The sequence below is a fragment of the Brachionichthys hirsutus genome, chromosome 6, assembly GCF_040956055.1.
Source record: "Brachionichthys hirsutus isolate HB-005 chromosome 6, CSIRO-AGI_Bhir_v1, whole genome shotgun sequence".
Taxonomy (NCBI): Eukaryota; Metazoa; Chordata; class Actinopteri; order Lophiiformes; family Brachionichthyidae; genus Brachionichthys; species Brachionichthys hirsutus.
Window position 1 is genome coordinate 10,902,482 of NC_090902.1, and position 19,648 is coordinate 10,922,129.

Genomic DNA, 19,648 nt, shown 5'->3' on the forward strand with positions numbered 1-19,648 from the left:
GCTGCAATTCTGTAAAGCGGCATAATCCACTTTAGGCTGGGCTGACTTTTTCCCTGAAGCCTATGCCTTTGCTCTTTGCCTGACTCCCTGTTCTGTTGATCCTCCCCAACAAGCTGGAATGATATTTAGCCCCCCGATATGCCTGCAGAGATCAACGTTCACCAAGCAGCAATCTGTGGCCGTAATCATGGCCTGAGATGCCTCTTTTTCACAGCCGCTAATATAATGTGTGCTCCATGTGCATGTGTGCATGTGTGGAAGTGTGTGTGTGTGTGTGTGTGTGGATTAACCAGATGGTGGAACGTGAATCCATGTGATAGGATTATACTTTGGGGTGTTCCTCTGTGCCATCTGTTCTATGCACTGCTCATCTATTACCTCCTGAAATGGGCCCCTGAAGTTGTGCACACCCAACACAGAGTAGAAACAAAAAAAAAAAGGAAACTGCTGTCTACTTTATCATTTCCTCTTTTCTTGATACTATCACACACTTTTACGCCCGACTCCAGTCGATCTTGTTCTTTCACTCTTGTTGTTCCTTCTTCAAACCCTCGTCATCAGGAGAATAGAATATCACAGAAGAGGCAATTCCCAAACAAAATCTCTCTGACATAGAGGACATCTCGTTTAGCACACTGTGTGCACTCTTCCTTCTGTCTCAGTCTTGCCGATGTCTTTGTGAGCATCTCTAATGGCCTGTAAGATTGGTCACGGGGACAAGTTGCCCGCCTTACCTCTGGACAACAGTAAGACGTCACCACAACATCCAATCTTGATGCAATCTACTGTAGGCCATCATGTAAATCCCTTCTTAGTTTTTTTTTTTGTCATTATCATCCCTGAGGTTGACTTTCCTCAAAGAGAAAAAATATGTTTCTCTTATTCAATGTCTGGGAAATCGAAATGAGAAAATAACTGGATTAGGGACTTGGGAATCAGTGCGGGCTCCTAAATCATGGGCACATGTCATTATAAAGTATTAAAGCTTTGGGTCTGCATGGGGGGGGGGGGGGGTTCTTCCGTGTGTATGGGTGTGTTTGAAAACCTGAGCGATGGGAGTGATGGGAGGCTGGAGGATAAAAGCAGGTCTCAAAGGAAATAAAACCAGTGTTGGCTTTAAGCACAACAGACCTCATAAGACACATAGTGCTTATGTGAGGCAGTGTAAGAAGGCCTAGAGGCAGAGACCTGAGGGGAGCAAGCCACCAGGGAGAGACAAGAGACTCTCCCGCTACCACTCTCTCCTCTCTTAGCTCGACTTAGAACCCTTACAAGAGTGGAAAGTGAGAATCTGGGAGGAAGTAGGAGAGAGATAAGAAAGAGAGCAGGTCTTGAGCGGGATAGAATGGAAACAGAGGAGGGGTTGAAAGCGGAGCCAGATGGGGGGAATTGGTGAGGGGGGGGGGGATAGACAGAAAGAAAGTGAAGAAGACAAAGACAGATTAGTGAGAGATTTGCGGTGTTTTGTTCCATTTTTTAGTACCGTGTTCCAGGTAGGACTGCGTTCCTTCCGAAGGGTCGAGTCTCCGAGCTCGCCGTCCGTGTTTAGAGTTGTTGTGCACAAACATGTTGTCAGATACAGCCAGGACATGACCCTCCACGCTCACCGTAGTTGACACAACCACCTGAGAAATAATGAAATAGAGGAACAGAAATGAGCCACACTTTCAATCTGAAAATGTTTTTCCCCTAAATACTGTATTATACATAAATAAAATCGTATTATCTTTCAATTAAACGCAACTTTTCATTTCAGGGCACTTATTGACACCTCCACTGTTATAATTTATATTATATTTATACTTTAAAGAGAGAACACATGCTTTAATTTAGGATACACTACAGGACAAATGCAAGCTTTACCTTGTCGTTGGGAAAAATGTTTTTTTTTAATGAAATTATTTTAAACATTGACTAAATGAACACTTGACTTTTTGCAGCCAAGAAATACTTGTGAATGTTAAACTTATATAATTTTCTTTGGGTTCATTGCCAGAATCTTCTTATTTCATAAAGTTTTTGGAGCTTTAGTAATTTAAAAAATGATATCAATCATACCTGGTTTATGTATGAAGATAAATCAATGGCATTTTAATGTTTGGAGTGCATGTGTAATTTACTTTCATTTGTATTTATTTTATTGAAATGAATATCAGTTCTTATTTTTCTAATATGTTTTTCGAGGCATACTTATTGCATACTTGTAGCATAGGATATTTTGTGACAGGAGCTTATGCATATGAGAGGAGCAAAGGGCATTTATGCAAGAAAGGCCGTGGGAGTACTCTCTCTATACCAATCACAGCATTCATGTGACAAAAACCCTGTAAATACGTTGTCTTCAACTAAAGGTCTCAGTTCTGAACTACAGCTCCAGGAAGTGTGGTCCTCGCCCATGATGCAACACAGGCTGCATCGACAGCTACATCTCACCTGAAAGCGCCTCATGTCTCTGGGGTTCCCGGCGTTCTTCAAGCAGTTCTGGTTGCACTTCAGGAAGAACTTGAGGAAAAACCTGCATTTGCAAAGAACGAGAGAAGGAGTAGAAGAAGGAGTATTAAAAGAGCTGCTGTCTGACACTGTGTGGTGCAGCATGAGTGACTTCAGCAAAACACAAAATGCAAGTAAAACAAATAAAACCGTGGCGGCAGATGAAGCTCATACACCATCCGACTCTCATCTGTCGGTTGTTTATGACAAAGTCGGTTTTCTATGTAGAAACAGCTCCGGGATATTGAGTAAGATGCTACCTTGTACATCCATCTCCAAGCTGCTGTCACAGTTTGCCATAAACTCACCGGGGCAGACGTAGCCCCCCCCCCCCCCCCCCCCCCAGCTGCAGAGCGTGACGGAGGTTGTGCTGTAGCTACGATGCTGCACAGTGTTGCCATTCCTGCCTCTCTCAATCTCAGTGTGAGAGACCACATCAACAGCACCTGCCATGCATTATTAATAGGCTGAGATGGCAAGTATGGCTACCCACATCAATACTTAATGAGGGAGGGAGGGAGGGAGGAGTGAGGGCCAGAGGAGTAAAGGGGGGGTGTGGGGTTGGGGTCTGTGTGTGTGTGTGTGGGGTGCTCCGTGGCCTGAAAAGCCGAAAGGGGACGGCTCACAATTTATTGCCCAGCCCCACCCCAGGCCTTGAAGCCGGACAACTTCTCCTTTAACTGAAACCGCTGTACTGTGCGTCCCCTCCACGCTTCCCTCTGCATTTTCTGTTGCCCTAAAAATATATAAGAGCGTATATATCAAATGAACTGCACAAATAAACAGCGCTGTGTACAAATAAACAGGAACCCTCAAAAGGGGGGAAATAAAACTACAACGTCCCACCCTTTCCTCCTCCTCCTCCTCCTCCTCCCTTTGAGGTAGCTCAAAGAAGTGCTGACAGCTGAAACTGCTTACAATACAGATCTCCACCAGCCAGAGAGAGAATCACTCCTTTGCTCAGCTTTTCTTTCATATGTCTTATTTTCTACCCTCTGTTCATTTGTTATGGCTTGGATTCTGCACTGGGCAGCGCGTTTGGAGCCAACTGTCTTAGATATAATCATGCACGGGCAAACACACACACAAACATGTCAAGAGAAACCAAGTAAGCAGCAGTGTTGGACAATTGCTTCATCGAGGAAAAACACAAGAGCGCAAAGAAGATAAATGGACAGAGCAGAATTCGGTCTCATTTTATGGGCCAGCCTACCGCTGTGCACATTACAAGCATCTGATGTAACACAAGAACTTGAGAATTTATCCCTGACAACTTTCAAATGCATGACGGCTGGTTAGCTGCGGACGCCGTTCTTCAAGTAAGGAAGAAGAAACCTCGTATGATCTGAATAACAAACTGTCTCTCTTCTTCTTCCAGCTTTGTATTTTATTTTGTATTTTTTTAGGGCTAAATCTGAAAGAGAAAGGGGAAAGGAGAGAAACAAGAGTGGCTAGGAAGTGGAAAGTCAGAGGAGAAACTGATAGAAAGAGAGAGGGATGTGAAATCTGAAGGAAGACACAGACGCATACAGGAGGGTCCCTGTATATTTTAGAGGCTGCAGGCCGGTATCTCAATAATTCATGACCCAAAGTGATGTTTTTTGCAGTGGTTGTTGGCCCCCAAAAGCTGAGGGTCTCCAAACTTTATTATCTCCTCCAGGTCAAGGAGCAGCCTTGCAGACATTCATGGTCGTCCGCTTGTCCAAAACACTCCACCTTCCTTGCTGCACCTCGTGTTTAATTCATTGTCTCCGTTCTTTTCCCAATGTGTCCTCCTGCTCCTCCTCTGAGGTATTCATGATAGACAGGCGATGGATAAGTGGATCGTGAAAAGTTATAGGGTCTCCAGAGTCAGAGGTGACCAAATCAGGAGGTTAAACATTAGAGTTTGGACTGGAGAGCAGCGGAAGAAGAGGAGGCAGTGCTGAGATACTGAGTGTGAGAAGAGATGAAGACGAGGAGCGTCAGGCAAGCCTCATTCGCTCCGCTATATGTCAGCATGTCCATTCAGGCTCCTGCATGCATGGATCATCCGATTCATTATTTACATGGATTAAGGTGTCTGCAGCCAGCCACACAGAAACATTGCAAAACTGTAGCATGTTGATTCCTCTGTGCGCCGTCTCCACGGGAGCCAAGAGACAAGGCTCACGGCTGCACGCATTTACATGGATCAACCGAGTGTGGCTGTGTTGTGGTGAAAGAGGAGTGTGTGCTGATATGCAAAAACAGAGAGATTACTATAAGGATTTATGGATAATCTGATTGACAGCTGACAGTAAATATGGACAGCTAGCTGATTATAGCCCATAATTCTGTCACTTGATTGGATGAGCTATCTACGATCATGTTTTCTTCACTTCTAAATCTGTAAAAAATATATAATTTATGAGTTGAAAACTCTGTTTGACTTTATGTAAGAGGAAAATGTATATTATAAAGGTGGCAGCACTTTGTGGACAACAGTAAAATATTACAATTAAAAGCAACTATGCTCAGCAGAACCAATAGACAATGATGATGATGAATAAATAATAAATAATAAATACAATAGAATAAATGTAAATTTTAACTTCATTTTAGTCAAAATTTAAATATTTTGAAAAGCGTATCGGCAACATATTGGAAAAATACATAATTGTACATTAAATAAATATGAACATAAGCTTTTCAGTTAATCAGTTTATCTAATATTTGAACAACTGTTTTTCGCAAAACAACTAACTCCTCCTAATGTTGTGAGGAGGCGTGTCAGTTGGTTATTATTACACAGACATTTCATTTTTTTTTGGCTTCGGTTTAGTTTTTAGTTTTTTATTTGCTTCTCCACAAATGTTCCAAATACTTGTGGTAAAAAAAAAAAAAACTTTTCACAGCAGAAATATTCATTTTTTAAAGCAGAAAATAGGGAATGAAATCAGGAAGCTTGTTTGCTGCCAATGTAATTTTGCATAAATTTAACCAGGACTGGTTAAATTTATGTGGACACAGAGGTCAGGTTAGCACTTGCTTAGAAGAAACTCTTACCAAATACATTTTTCTCAAAGTAAACCCTGGTGATTTTTAGACCTTAACATCTTTACATATTCAGAGATTTATAATAAACTGAATATTCAATAATAATAATAAAATATGGCACTTATGAATGATGATCATTTCGATTTCTGGCAAGGGTCCTGCATACACCATTTGTACATTTAGTACCGCATGCAAACCCAAAGGTTATATCTTATTTCAATACATTTTCAGCTGAACTGTAGACAACGCTGTCTCCTACATAACTCCTCGTTTTCATTTTCTGCGCCGCTTTCCTGTTTGTTCATGAGACTCTTGCTGATTTCATGCTGTTTCACTGTGCAGACTCAACAGCTACAAATATTATCAGTGCAAATTGCTGCTGCGGCTGGATTAAATGAAATAAAACCATTTTGTTCTCATGTAATTGCCTCCAAATCCAGGAATGGCTGTGGAAGTGAATTTGTGTAAATAACTGCTTGGCCTCTTGAAGCCTCATGGCATAAATTTGTAACAGCGAAAAATGAGCGAATAAACACAAGCAGCCGGTCGCTGTAGTAATTTAATGATCTCACACTTTCATCATATCGTAGCGGGCATTATCTGTCACTTTGGAGCAATTAAGCACAAAATCACCCTCTGCCCATTAAAAAAAAAAAGTCAAAACAAAGAAAGTAATTATAACACAACTTTTAAGTAATCCCTGTAGCATCTAAATATTATTACAGTCGTGAGAAAGATTGTCTAAGCGATTAGCTAACAGCAAGGAAGCCTCCGAGGGACAATCCTCTTATATTTTCTAATAATTTTCCTACATTAGCAAGAAATGAGTTAAAGAGTTGCTCTCGTTGTCAAAATGTAACACGGATAACTTTAGAGCGGTGTTTGTTTCATCTCCTGCAGTTGTTCGAGTTCATTCATCTTTTCAGCCTTTGAGTTGCAGATTGTGCTGCACATCTTAGTGCCTGATCTCTTTACTCTACGCTCCTCCTCGCTCTCCTTTTTCCTGACACCGATGTGCTATAAAAAAAAAAATGGCTGTGGGTGATGCCATAACTCAGCCGTCTCCTCTTTCTCTCCCTCCAGCCATTTCAGATCATCTCCAGAAGAAAAGCACTGCGTCTGGCTCCTGATGTGCTTCATGAGGTGTGTAATTCACTGTGCTCCAGAGGGGAGCCATTTGTCTCCGGGGTTAACTAAGTGACACAACAGCACTTCCCAATGCCTGTTACCACCGTGGGACATGTTGAACTAATCTAGGCAGGTAGAGGAATGGAGAGACCGTACACGTCAGCAATTAAGCATTAAGATTTGTTCAGGAAATCGATCCGAATGAAGTCGGAGTCAAGTTCAAATTAAGTGTAACTATTTGTAGCGTATAAAGTTACAGGGGAAAAGGAGTGACAAATAGGCAACACAACTGAAAGTGAAGTGCGGTGAACTCAGAGAAATATCTGCCTCACCTCCTGCTTTGTGTGTGTGTGTGTGTGCGTGTGTGTGTTTGTGTTTCCCCTCCCCTTGTGTTTCTCATATTCTTTCTTTCCTCTGCATCTCTTTCTTTCACGCTTTCCGCCATGCATCACTGACACTTCAACCAAGAGCCTGACTGGCTTGTTTTCGTGGTGACCCGTCTCCTTGCCTGCAAGTATATGTTGAAGGCACACACACATATACACGGTAATTTAGGGAGATTTATGAGGGGGGCCTTGCACCAGGAGCCATGCAGGCTGACCCCAGGGGTGTAGGGGGGCACTGTGTGGGGGATGGGGGGGTAGGCTCCACAGTCTGGGACATTAATAATCCAGAACCAGGTCTGTCTCCGGGCCTGGCCCTGCATGGGCCTCGGACATCAGTCTGTAACATTGCAGTGGCCCAGTTTACCGTGAAAGAAACATCCAATACATGCCAGACTAATACAGGATAGATAGATAACTCCACTAAGAAATTCAAAAACATAAAAGAAAACAACACATATTGAGCACACACAGAAACAGAGGGGTGGACACAGAAAAGAGACGCACACGCTTTACCCCATTCCTTTGGAGTGCTACTCTAGAAAGTCGCAGCATGCACCTCTATATTGCCCTCATGTCTATCTTAAGTGTCATGATTTATTCAAATAGAACATCTCACTGCACTGAAAGATTCATCTCCATCCCATCCTCCTCCTCCTCGGCTGCATCCGTCCGATGTGTGAGCATGTCATGTCAGCTGAATTTGCCCGCGTTGTTAAATATTTCTCAGAACAAATGGACCCTGGAGAAGGGAGGCGGTGGCTTGGGGACAATCCACGGTGCAACTTTGCTGCTCAGGGAATAGCCTCACTTGGGAGAGATCGTCCCTCCCTTCCCCTGGAGCAGGAGCTCCGGTCACAGCTTGGGGACAGAAGTCCCAGAGACACTTAACCAATTGTGTTTCATCCATTTCCTCCAAAAAGGATCATTCAAAATTCAACTGAGAAAATCATGCAGGGAGCGTGGAAAGATGGGCGATGAACTCCTTCCTGCCTGGTAGGAGCAAGATGTCCTGCGTTCAACAAGCCTGATAGCGTCGCTACCTGTGGCTGGGCTTTACACAAAAGCATCGGAAAGAAATCCAGGCAAATAGACATCTGTGCATTAATGTGTGTCCCTCTCTGTGTGTCTCTCTGTGTGTGTGTGTATCAAAGCCATGATGAATAAGAGGCTGTCTGGATGATGGACAAGCTTGGCAGACGGTGCTGATTGAAACACTTCCTCTGTCGGGGGCCTGGCCCATTAATCTGATGGAGACAGAGACAAAGAGAAGGAGAGCGAGGGAAAAGCTCCAGGCCCCAGACCGCAGGAGTAATGAGGGGTCCTGGTCCCTTTCACCTCAGCGCTGTCTTGCCAAGGTGGGACGTTCTGCTACCATGTCCAGCCCAAACCCTGCCCTCCTGGGACTGACCAGTGAATAATGGCCCTGTCATCGGCCGGTGTAGACGCTGCCACACAGCCGAAGGGTGTGTGTGACCGCGTGCTGCCCGCCCGCCTTCCCGCGCAGTCATTCACCCCAACTGTTCTCCTCTACGCCTTAGTTGAAGACTGATGTATTCATATTGAATGGTGTTGATTTAAGCACATGTTAAGCTCAATGCATAATGCATTGACTATATATAGCTTGATAAAGAGCATTGCGTCAGCCTTGGACCGGCCCCACATGCATTGTGGGGATGAATGTGCCTCCTGCAAAAATCCTCTCTTTTTTTTTTTTGTTCCATTTAAGCACAGCGTTAAATCATGACTGTGGACGTACACAAGCTCAAGGTTATGTTTCTAAATGCAGCTGTATCAGAAATCAAAAACGTAATTAGTGTGCTGCATTTGTTCTCAGGTGAAAAGTTGCTCCCCCCCAATTGGTCTTGAGGGAGGAATATGGAAGCAGCGAGTGGGAGCGTAAGAAATGAGAGGGAGAGCGCGTGATGGGCAACAGGAAGAGAAAGACGGGGCTAAAATGTACGACTTCCTATGTGTGCGATTGTGCATGTAGAGCTGTTCACACGTCTTCTGGCCTTAGCATCCCCATGTGTGTTTATCAAACATATTACAGCTCCTTCTAGATTCCTCACCTGCATACCCCCCCCCCACCCCCCCTGCTACATATGGCCCACCAATCACAAAATAAGGAATCATGCATACATTAGCATAGCTAATGGTTTACCCTCTCCATTTAATATGCAAATTTCCTGAAACATTACTGAATGCCGTCTGTTCTAAATGAATAAATTTGAATTGCAATTAGAATAATCCTTTATAATTAATGAAAACTGTCAATTTTGGTTCATAAGTAATTTGATTAAAGTGGTGATGGGACACTTATGAAGTTCATCGGGCTGCGCGGAGTGTGAAAATACACGGATGCATGCGAACACACACACACACACACACACACACGCACACACATGTACACATTCATATGCTGCATGACAGCAGAACCAGGGCTACATTATTGATGAAGATGATTAATAAACACAAAAGACCTGTTTTTTAAACTTCTTTGAACTCCTTTGTGGAGAAACAACAGATCAATCACACCTTTCTGCCACCTGACAGAGGATGCAAAGAGAAGGAGTGATCGAAAAGCTTCCCCGGCTTCGTGGCGATGTGTTTGTGGCTTGTCGGTCCGGAGCGGACGGGGACACTGACCGTAAAAACACACATATGCTCAGACTTCACCGGGGCTGAAACATTCCCGCAATGTCTCTCACAGAGGGACCGGCAATGCTGCTGGGATTTAGTGTGTAATAACATGAAGTAAGGATCACTGAGGAAGAGGGGTGCCGGTCCGTGACTGTTAGACACTATCCCCATTCTTAACCATTACCTCTCTCACGCTGTGCCATTCTGCCACTGAAGCATATAATGGTGTCACTTAAATTAAGGTCACTCAACTGTGGGGAATTGTTGCATGCTGTATGTATATGAACGTGAGCATGCTGGTGTTCAGCAGAAACACGAGCCAGTGTGTTTGAGTGTGTTTGCATGGCATCAACCCAGTAATAATGGTCCAGATAGTGTAGAGCATTGCAGACTAATTAGCCATATCAGTGAGAAAATAGCAGCCTGCTAATTAATGGGTATTATGGCATTTCAGAAGTCACCGCTCTAATTGGGAGTGAACTGAGCCTCGCATTTCCATACTGCAGTAATACTGGCTTTATCCGCCCATCTATCTGTTTGTCTGTCTGTCTGCCTACTTGGCATGCTTGCTTTGAAACACAATCCTCCACATGCATGCAGGGAAAGTAATTATCTCACACAACCATATGTTTTCAAAATGCATAAATACACACAGTAATGCAAAGGGTGTATATAGTTCTTCCAACCGAATACAGCTACGCTAACAAATTCAGGAATTATTCATTTTTTTGCAACCTTTGACCCATAATTTTATATATTTATTCTGATTAAATATCTTTATATTGCCTTTAGAGAAGAAAAAAGCCTAATGCAAGTGAATTGGTGAGTAATACAATATATCTGAATAATTCTTTGGTGTGTGTGTTTTGTGTGTGTGTATGAGAGAGAGAGAGAGAGAGAGAGAGACATACATACCCCCTATAGGTTCCTATTAACCCAATCAGAGGGTGGGGCAATGAAAATAGATTTGCATTCAAATGCCACATGCTCGATATCAAATATCAAATCAAGCCCGAGTCACTGAGACAGACAGCCATCCCCTCCCTGCTCCCCTCCCTGCTCCCCTCCCTGCCCCCCTCCCTGCTCCCCTTTCTGCTCTCAGGGTCCGAGCGACTCCCATTCTCCCCCGGACGAGCTCTTTTGAGGAGTGACAGGCTGTGGCCACGGCTTGATTGACAGCCTGTTGAAGCTTCTCTTTCCACCAAACACCCCGCATGACCGTTTCCTTCTACACACACACACACATAAACACTATGTTCGCCTCCACATCCCCCCCCCCTCTTCGTGGGCCGGTCTGGGTGTCAGTGATAGCCCTGGGTTAGTGCCCCACAGGCTGCACAGCACTATACATACAAATCACAGTCTGTCAGCCTTGTGAATGGACACATTTTGACTTTGCCCTTGCAAAGTCCGCTCCCCTCGAAGCGGCCTGGTTCTGTATCCAGAGTCTTTTTTACTTTTACGTTTCAATCTCAAATGCAGGCGTAGGCAGATGCATGATGAAGCCTACATAGGGCGCCAGCCAGTAGAAATATGCGCATGCAGAAACACACGGGAGAAATGTCAGATTTAAGTGCAGTGCTAATGGGCAGCACCTCACAGGGTCAGGGCATAAATACATCAGCATCAACACACACAAACACACACATACACACAGACAGTCCACACACAGCAGGCCAGCCAAGACCCCGGGCCTAATCTCACACACTCAGCTAGTACACCTGGTTAATGTTAAGGGGGCAGTTATAGTCAATTACATTCCCATATAACGCATAAACTTAAACCCTGCCTGTGCCGGGAGAGTAATTGAAAACAGGCACAAACACACAAAGGTCCAGGCAAAAAGTCAACTTCCCACCCCTGGCTTTCCCATTCATGAGATGTGGTGTCTTCACGTTCCACATTCTACAGTCTTGGGGGGGGGGGGGGGGGAAATGCAAGGCGGGGAGAGAGTGATGGGTTGCCATTTGGATATACGACGGTGAAAGAGCAGGAGGATATGGTGTCATATGAGGTAACGGAGATGAAGACAAAAGGAGTGAGGGGTGGGATAATGTGTGGGCTTTGTCTCCCAAGTGAGGTCCAGGGGAGAGGCAGTCAGGGTCGGAGCGAGCGGGTGGAGGACTGGTGGTGGCGTTCCATACGGGCGGGGTGGGAGGAGGGGGCGAGTTGAGGAGGACAGCGGTTGTAAGTAGGAGTTTGAGACTGACAGGTGACATTACCCTGCGTCATGGCTGGAGGGACAGAGGGACAGAGGGCGCGATGGTTATCCAAGCAAAGAAATGTCAACGTCCAGACACTGCTGCACACACACCTACACACACACACACACACAGGTACACAAAGATCCAGGACAAAGGAGTCTGGAGTCTTTGAGAGGGAAAAAGGCTGGCTACAGTGGACAGATGAAGAGATTACATCCTCTCCATTTAAAAAAGGAGGAGAGGAGGATAAAGAGACAAAGCAGAAGAAAAGGCTGCGAGTCACTGACTGTACTATTAGGAGTCAACAGGCATGCATTTATTCATATGGTGTGCTTCCCAAACGCAGGCAGTCGGTTCTTTGCCTACATTCATATCTCCGTCTCCTCTCTCTTTTCATTAAAGCCGAACCTAATTTTGGCAAAGCTTATAAAATGTCCTCATTGCTACTCATTCGACCCCATTGATTTAGTGTTTGGTTAAATATTCAGGACTGTGGATGCAATTAACATGCAGTTAATGAATAATTGATCACATCTTAAGCGGCCATAAAACTCATGCATATTAATTATTGAAACAGGAAATATGAAAAAAAAAAACAACCTTCCTTGTTTTGCCTGAATCAACGTTCTTTCATTTTGTTCCTTCAGCCAGGAAGGCCTGCAGAGAGCATTCGAGGGGGGCAAAATAGAGCTTATAACTGTGTTGGTGTAGGAGAGGGAGACAGGAGGCAGAGAATATGAACGCTATACAAATGCCTCCCATAAACACCACTTTAGCAGCGCTCATACGCATTTAAGCTACCTTTGACGACATCCATTTCGCCCGCTCGTACGTACACCTCCGCACTCGTGCATTGCACACGTCGGTGTGATGTGGAGCACGATGCGGGTGAATGTTGTGTTGACAGCCTCGTTGTCACAGAGACAGGAGCGGCATGTTCTGACAGACAAGTGTTTACCAGGAGTGAACGCACACGAAAAATAAAACAAATCTGGGGAACACGGGAGGCATGTCAGCCCGAGACCGGAGATCAGTCAGCTAACAATGAGCCTTCGTCTCCCACTGTGTCTCTGCTAGTGTATGGTTGGAGGCTGATGACACCCCACCCCCCCTCAGGCACCTCCCGGGGACCCGGTGAGTGGAGAACAACAGTGTAGGGAGGAGAGGGAGTCAGGCTGAATGCACTTTGCTCTAACACTGGAATATACCTGTGGTCAGGTGGATTTTCAACTTCCTGTGTGTGTGTGTGGAAGAGCAAAAGTGTGTTTGAACATATTTTTGCGGCTAGCAATAAATTCATTATCCACACATCATGCACTCCTAAACCACTCAAAAATGTCTTGACATGAAAAATACATCCCAGCAGCAGCCACACACTCCAGGAAAACACTAATTTACATTGTTGCTAGTTATTTATTTAGTGCTCAAAAAGCTCTCGGAGGTGTACAAGTGTTCTGAATTTGTTGCCCCCCCCCCATATCTCTCTCACCGGCACCAAACTACTTTGCATTGTTAGTGCCTGGAAGCTAAAAGTGACAAGCCGTCAATTGTGTTCCAATATTAACCCCCCTCTCAATGCCTGCAAGCCCATCTTCTTCTCTGTGATGTTGGCTTGATCAAAGAAGCAGCACTTTGGCATAAATAACCGGGGAGAGTGAGATGGACGACGCCATGCTGCTCGCAGACTGATGAACGACGGCCAGCTCCTCTACAAAACAGTCTCGCCTTTCTGTTCTTTGTCTACCCTTCTCAGTTTTTCCTCATTATCTCCTTCTATCTCTCTTCTGTTAAAGCAACATGAGATGTTGGCTGAGCATGATTCGATGTCTCCTATATACACTCAGGCAGTGAGTGGTAGTTCGTGGAGCGTGCGGCGTATAGTAGGGCGATGGGCTGCACGCTCGTGCTATTTATACGAAGAAGAAGACAGTGGTTGCCAACACCCCCCCACCCCACCCCCACCCCACCCCTCTTTCTCTACATTCTCAGTATTTTGAAGAGATTGAAAGAGACCGGGATGTCTGATGAAAGAGAAAAGCGGACCACCAGATAGACAGAGTGCGAAGGAAAGATACCCCGTGCCTGCGTTTCATCATATCTTAGCAGGTTCACCTGGCGGCGAGATTCCTCAAACGCACCCTCAGTCAACACAGCAAGGAGGGCTGAAGCGAAAGGGACAGGAAGTGAAAGGAATGAGTAAAAGTAACAACACATACACGAGGAGCGAGAGAGAGTAGGGAATATGGGAAGTGCTTCTCTCTGTGGCTAATTCTCTGGGTGTGGGAAAGCGGCGCACCTAACACAGGTTGGCCTGGTTTCAGTAATGAGTTTGATTCTTCTCTCTGCCTCTCAGTCTCACAGGGGACTAAGACTGCATAATAACATCCTCCACACACACACACACACACGGACACACAGGTCTATGGGGAGCTAATTATTCTCACCTGTGTTAATTATTGCTGTAAGCCAATCAGCGGACTCTGTGCTAATTAGGCAGTGTTAGGTCTGATTAGTGTTTTGCAGAAAGCCCACTCAAACTGTTATCTACCATACCAGTCCCCTCAGGCAAGAGAGGAGAACAGGTGGAGGCTTGCCCTGTGTGTGTGTGTGTGTGTGTGTGTGTGTGTGTGTGCACTCATGCTTAATAATAAATAACTAAAGGACAGCTTGAATTCACAATAAAATAAAGTCTAATCAGTTTCTTTAACAAGCAAACTTCTGCATACAACGTGCCATCAATTCAACCAGTCGCTGCCCCGTGAGTTAATTGGTCCCGGTTTGGGGTCGTTTCTTTTATCTTTACAAACAGACCCCGTGCCCTTTTAGTTAATGAGGGCTGATCCAGGATCAGTGCTGTCACAAACGGCTCCTATTGGCCAGTATAACCCCTCCGATTGATCCACGCATCACACATGCAACCCGTGTCCTGACCCAGGCGTGCAGGCTCCTGTGTGTGTGTGTCAGTTTGATGGGTGAATGAGGAAGAAGGGAGTAAATCTTTAAATGTGGGGTCTGCAGATGAGCCTCCAGCTGAGAGGAGTGAAAATAAAAAAAGAAAGACGAGTAAAAAGAGGAGAGGGGATGATAGGAGGAGGGTGAAAGAGAGGGAGAGGCTGGAGGAAACCTTCCTCTTATGACACGATTGATTTTCTTTCAGAGGCTTGAGCCTGTCACTACTGAACACTTGGTGCCCCACTCCACCACACACACACACACACACACACACACACACGCTGAATCACACATGCACGCATGCACAAACTCTGTGCCCTGACCTCAACGTGTGCCTGCTGGTCCATCGTGGGTCTAATGACACCGGGGCCTCCCACAGATCAATACCAAACTGTCACTCAGCTGGCAAACACACACACACAAACACACACGCTCAAAATGATGTACACACACACATCTGAGGAAGGGTATGTGCTTGTAGGTTTGTGTATGCTGGAAGCCATGTTTTCTACAACCTCAGCAGATGCCCTGCTTCATCTCCTCCACCCACTCCCCCTACACACACACACACACGCACACACACACACACACACACACACACACACACACACGCACACACACACACACACACACACACACACAGACTCACGCACGCACACACACTCTGGACTGAAGCCATATTCTCTCCCCTCAGTTTTCTCACCCTTCTGCTCCCTCATGCCGAGAGTCTTGGTTCCTGATGTAATATTGATGAGTGAGGATGGAGGCCCTGTAAAAAGTGATAGGTCTTTGTGATTGAAAATTGTAAAATGGTCATTGATTTAACGTCAATTCCCACACATGCAACCGCACACAATCAGACACACACAAAAATCAGAATGGACACAACTACTTGTTCAGCCCAGGAGAGACGCAGGAGAGCCCCCTTTTCACGCCCCCCCCCCCCCCCCCCCCCCCAACCTCACTCCTTCACTCTCTCTTCCTTCTCAACAATCTCAAGCTCCCCATCCGCCTCTCTCACTACACATCTCAAGTGCCTCTTAGAGCAGTTTGGCTCTCGCCCCAGTCTGCTTTTCTAAGTGGCTCGTATTTGCGCGACGGTCTGTTTTTTTTGTGCGCGTGACGTTCGGTGTCAAGATCACAGAAGAACAACCGTGCGAATCACCGCGGCGACACATCTTCTTTACATTCATGGACACGGCGAAATCATTTGCGTCCAACTAAAAACCCATCGACTGTGAAAAGCTCTGACTGAAAACACTTGTTTGTCGCTGTTAAATCGCTAATTATAGCCCGGCACAACACAGGGCAGATGCAGGCTAATTCACCATTAGGCCGTTTGGTGTTTATTAAACTTTTATAATGTGATCACTCTGATAACGGCACAATTGTTTCCCTGGGCGTGTGTGATTATACTGTTGTACTCCTCTGTCCCCTTGTAATGGCTCCCGCCGAGTGTGTTAGTGTTTCCCTGTGCATGTGCTGTGTGAGTGTCTTGGAGCTTGCGGAGCAGTGTTTTCCATTTCTCATTAGAGTGGCACAGACTCCTGCTGCAGGGTCAATGGAGGGGGGGGGGGTGCGGATATGTGTGTATCTGTTTGAAAAGGAGTGGGGTGGTAATGAGCGCAGGAACATAATACTACGGCGTCCATTAATGCTCCGAGGCAGTGACATTAGGCATACTTAAATAATAGAGCCAGTCTCTGCAATTACCCACTGTTATCTCTGCAGCTTTGGAGGGGGACCGGCGTTAATAAATGTTTGTAGTGATGTGATAAATGCCAGGTTTGCTCATTTGTAATCTACACTGTGGGACAAGGGGAAGCGGGTAGATCTAATTGTTTTCCTCCAGATTGGAGAATGTGGTTGAGTTTAAAGAGGAGGATGCGGAGGAGGGGGGTCTTTCCTTTTCACATCCTTTCCCCGCGTGTGCATCTTTCTCCCTCTCTGTCGTCTGTCTATCTACCTCTCCGAGCATCTCTCCCTGCTCTCAGTCGGGGGGGGGGGGGGGGGGGTACTGTTACAACTGTCCTCCTGTCAAACAGAGAAAAGTAGTCCGCACCCGGCACCCACCGTCACGTCTCTGCCTCCTCCGTTCCCCCCTCCCTCTCATCTCTCTTTCATCTCGGCAAACATCAGAGGCGCGGCCCGTGATTGTGCGTGTAAACATCTTGTCACGCTAACATGGGCGTCATGACAGAAGAGAGGCCGCGCTTCATTAACGCCACGCTTGTAAGTTTGCCTTTTGCGTTTGAGTGGGGGGGGGGGCTGCGTGTCTGTCCTGTGCAAAGTGTGCGATGGCGTGCTTCAGTCGGTGGCAGAAACACGGCGATGCTCTATAAGGTGAGTTCTCTTCATGTCAGGTTCATTTGCCCTGAATATCAACCACCGAGACTCAGTCAATTAACAAGCAAGGAATCACATGCAACAGGAAAAAAATTCACCTCCTTGCACACCCTTCACTCTTTTACGAGTAAATCCTTCCTGTTTGTGTGAAGACAATAGCCAGAGGAGGAGAAAGAGGGAGTGGCGCAATGAGCAAAAGAGTCGAGGAAGGCCGAGGAATAAAGCGGTCCTGTTAAGTGTTTTCCCCGAAAAAAAAGTTTGCAAAGGTCTGCATGTTTGAACTGAATGTCACCTCATGTAAATCCCAGCCTCTGTGTCGGAGAAGCCAATAACCGGGATCATTAGCATGACTCTCTCCTGCGTGGCATGCAGAGATCCAGGAACAACATGCTGCAGACGAAAGAGCGATCAAACGCTGGGAAGATTCCAAGTGTGATTAACCGGAAAAAAAAAAAGAGAGAGAGAAAGCGTTCAGAGTTAAATCTGGAGTTGTGAGTGGGAGGACCAAAGAAAAAGACACATCGATGGAGCGATGAAGACGAGAGACACATGGATGGAGAAAATCACAGGCGCAAACACAGAAGCAGAAGAAATGCGAACATTCCTCCCAGTGAGGTCAAGCCACTCGGTAAACAAACAACATTAGCAGCACACACACAGAGGGGGTGAGGCGGTGTAGAACAACAAAGCGTCTCAGTCGATTTGCCGACGCCTTACTTTGTCTCCCCTCATCAGTTACATAAACACAAACAAAGGCCTTTAAATTTTGCTCGCCTTTTTGAAGTGGAACAGTGACATGTGCTCCGGTCTCATTTGTTGATGATTAATGCAAAGTAAAAAAAAAAAAAGGATATATTATAGGAATGTCAGAATATATCATCCCTTTGATCGAATGGCGCCGTTGACCATAATTGTCTACGCATTGATGCGGCTGCTTTACGTTTAATTACGGCAGAGACACTCCCTTGAAGATTTCCTTTTTGGTCTTCTAACATTACAGATGGAATTACTCAAGCTCAGTGTCACAAAACGCACATGCATCAGGAGCAGATAGGGAAAGGTTGAACTTGAAAATGAAGATGTGGGTACTAAATTGCCGATCATGAATCATACAGGACAAAATCTTCTACAGAGTAATCAGAATATTGGCCATGTTGCCGTGTCCCACCACTATCACACCCCATATCGCTCCCTCCCTGTCTCCCCCCCCCCCTATGCCGTGCGTGTTTTCCTTCTATTGTGGTGTGTGAAACTGAGAGCGACGCTCACAGCGCCAAGCCAGTGATCCATTCTTCCTGAACAGATTGATGGAAAACAATCAACAGGCCATACATCTTGCTCGGGCACAGTGGGTCGCCAGCGCTCATCCTGGACACCTGGACCTACATCCTGGGGCACAGGCACTGCTGTAAAGCATTTGAGAAGAGGACTGGGACGGGAACTGACTAATGGGAAGTGAGACACCAGGTTAGGGGGGGGTTAGGAAGCTGACATGAAGCATGCATTCTGTATTCGCACTTAGCAGAAATAATCTGTAAACAATGAATCATCAGCGAGGGCTGAGATCAGGGCAGCTGGAAGCGATACTGCTCACTGACACAGTGGCTGAGCCTGCCGGGAGGGGAGGCCCGAGCATCCTTCACTGAGAGGAGCCGGTGCATCTATTCAATTACGAGCAGCAGCACGGGCGGCCGTGTAACACATCGGCTGTGAAAGAGCACTTAGTGAGCCTTGTGCAAGGCTGTCCACATACATCAGAGCATTGAGAAAACAAAGCTTTGCTCCTGCCACACACGCATAACCATGCACGTCCGAATGTATAGCATCACACCGAGAAGAGCACGCTGCCGCTCTTCATGGCTCATTTGAAAAGCAAATTGAGCGCATCTTCGAGGGCGAGTCACTGACTGAATCCTGGAACACGGTACTCTTTTTTTTTTTTTTTTGCCCTTGCAACACCATGCAAATGTGCACATGGCGTACGGGGACGCACGGCTTATATATATCTTCATTCTATTTAAGTCCCCTACTGGCTCTGTCTCTCATCCTGCAATTTCCAACTCCAAAAAAAAGTCTTCAGAAGCTGTCAAAGAAGTAGGACGCCATTCATTTGGGTCAGATGTGGCTGTCCGAGCCCCTTCATTCTGGAACAGAACAAACACTGGCACGAAGGCAGAGGGAACGGTCAAGGAGAGCGGGGAGGTCAGGCAGCGCATGACAAAGCATTCTGGGGAGAAAGTAGAGCTTGTTCTATTTACAGTAGTTCTTTGCCAAAGAACGTCACCAAACCTAGAACTTTTCACCGTAATGCCATTTGTAAATTACAGTTTATGTGTACTAATAAACTTTTTTTTTTTTTTTTTTACCTGTGTTCAGCTGGGAAGCATCAGTTTAACTACCTATAAAGTCTGATACAAGCTCTGGTTAGTTTATGGGGGGGGGGGGGGATTTAAACACAACAAGCAAGCGCACAGGAAAACTTTT

At 45.8% G+C, this 19,648-nt stretch overlaps 1 protein-coding gene across 3 annotated transcripts in view; it reads right to left on the reverse strand.

The window, feature by feature from the left end:
- ebf1a (EBF transcription factor 1a) overlaps window positions 1-19,648 on the reverse strand; it is a 45,402-nt gene that overhangs the window by 18,989 nt on the left and 6,765 nt on the right. For 2 of the 3 annotated variants that reach the window (XM_068740818.1, XM_068740819.1), the window contains exons 7-8: window positions 2,434-2,515; window positions 1,484-1,625 (exon numbers count right to left, since the gene is read on the reverse strand). In XM_068740818.1, the coding sequence (XP_068596919.1) occupies window positions 1,484-1,625; window positions 2,434-2,515 (224 nt within the window). Of the gene's footprint in view, window positions 1-1,238; window positions 1,245-1,483; window positions 1,626-2,433; window positions 2,516-19,648 lie in introns of all 3 variants that reach the window. The other variant, XM_068740820.1, reaches the window with a different exon arrangement.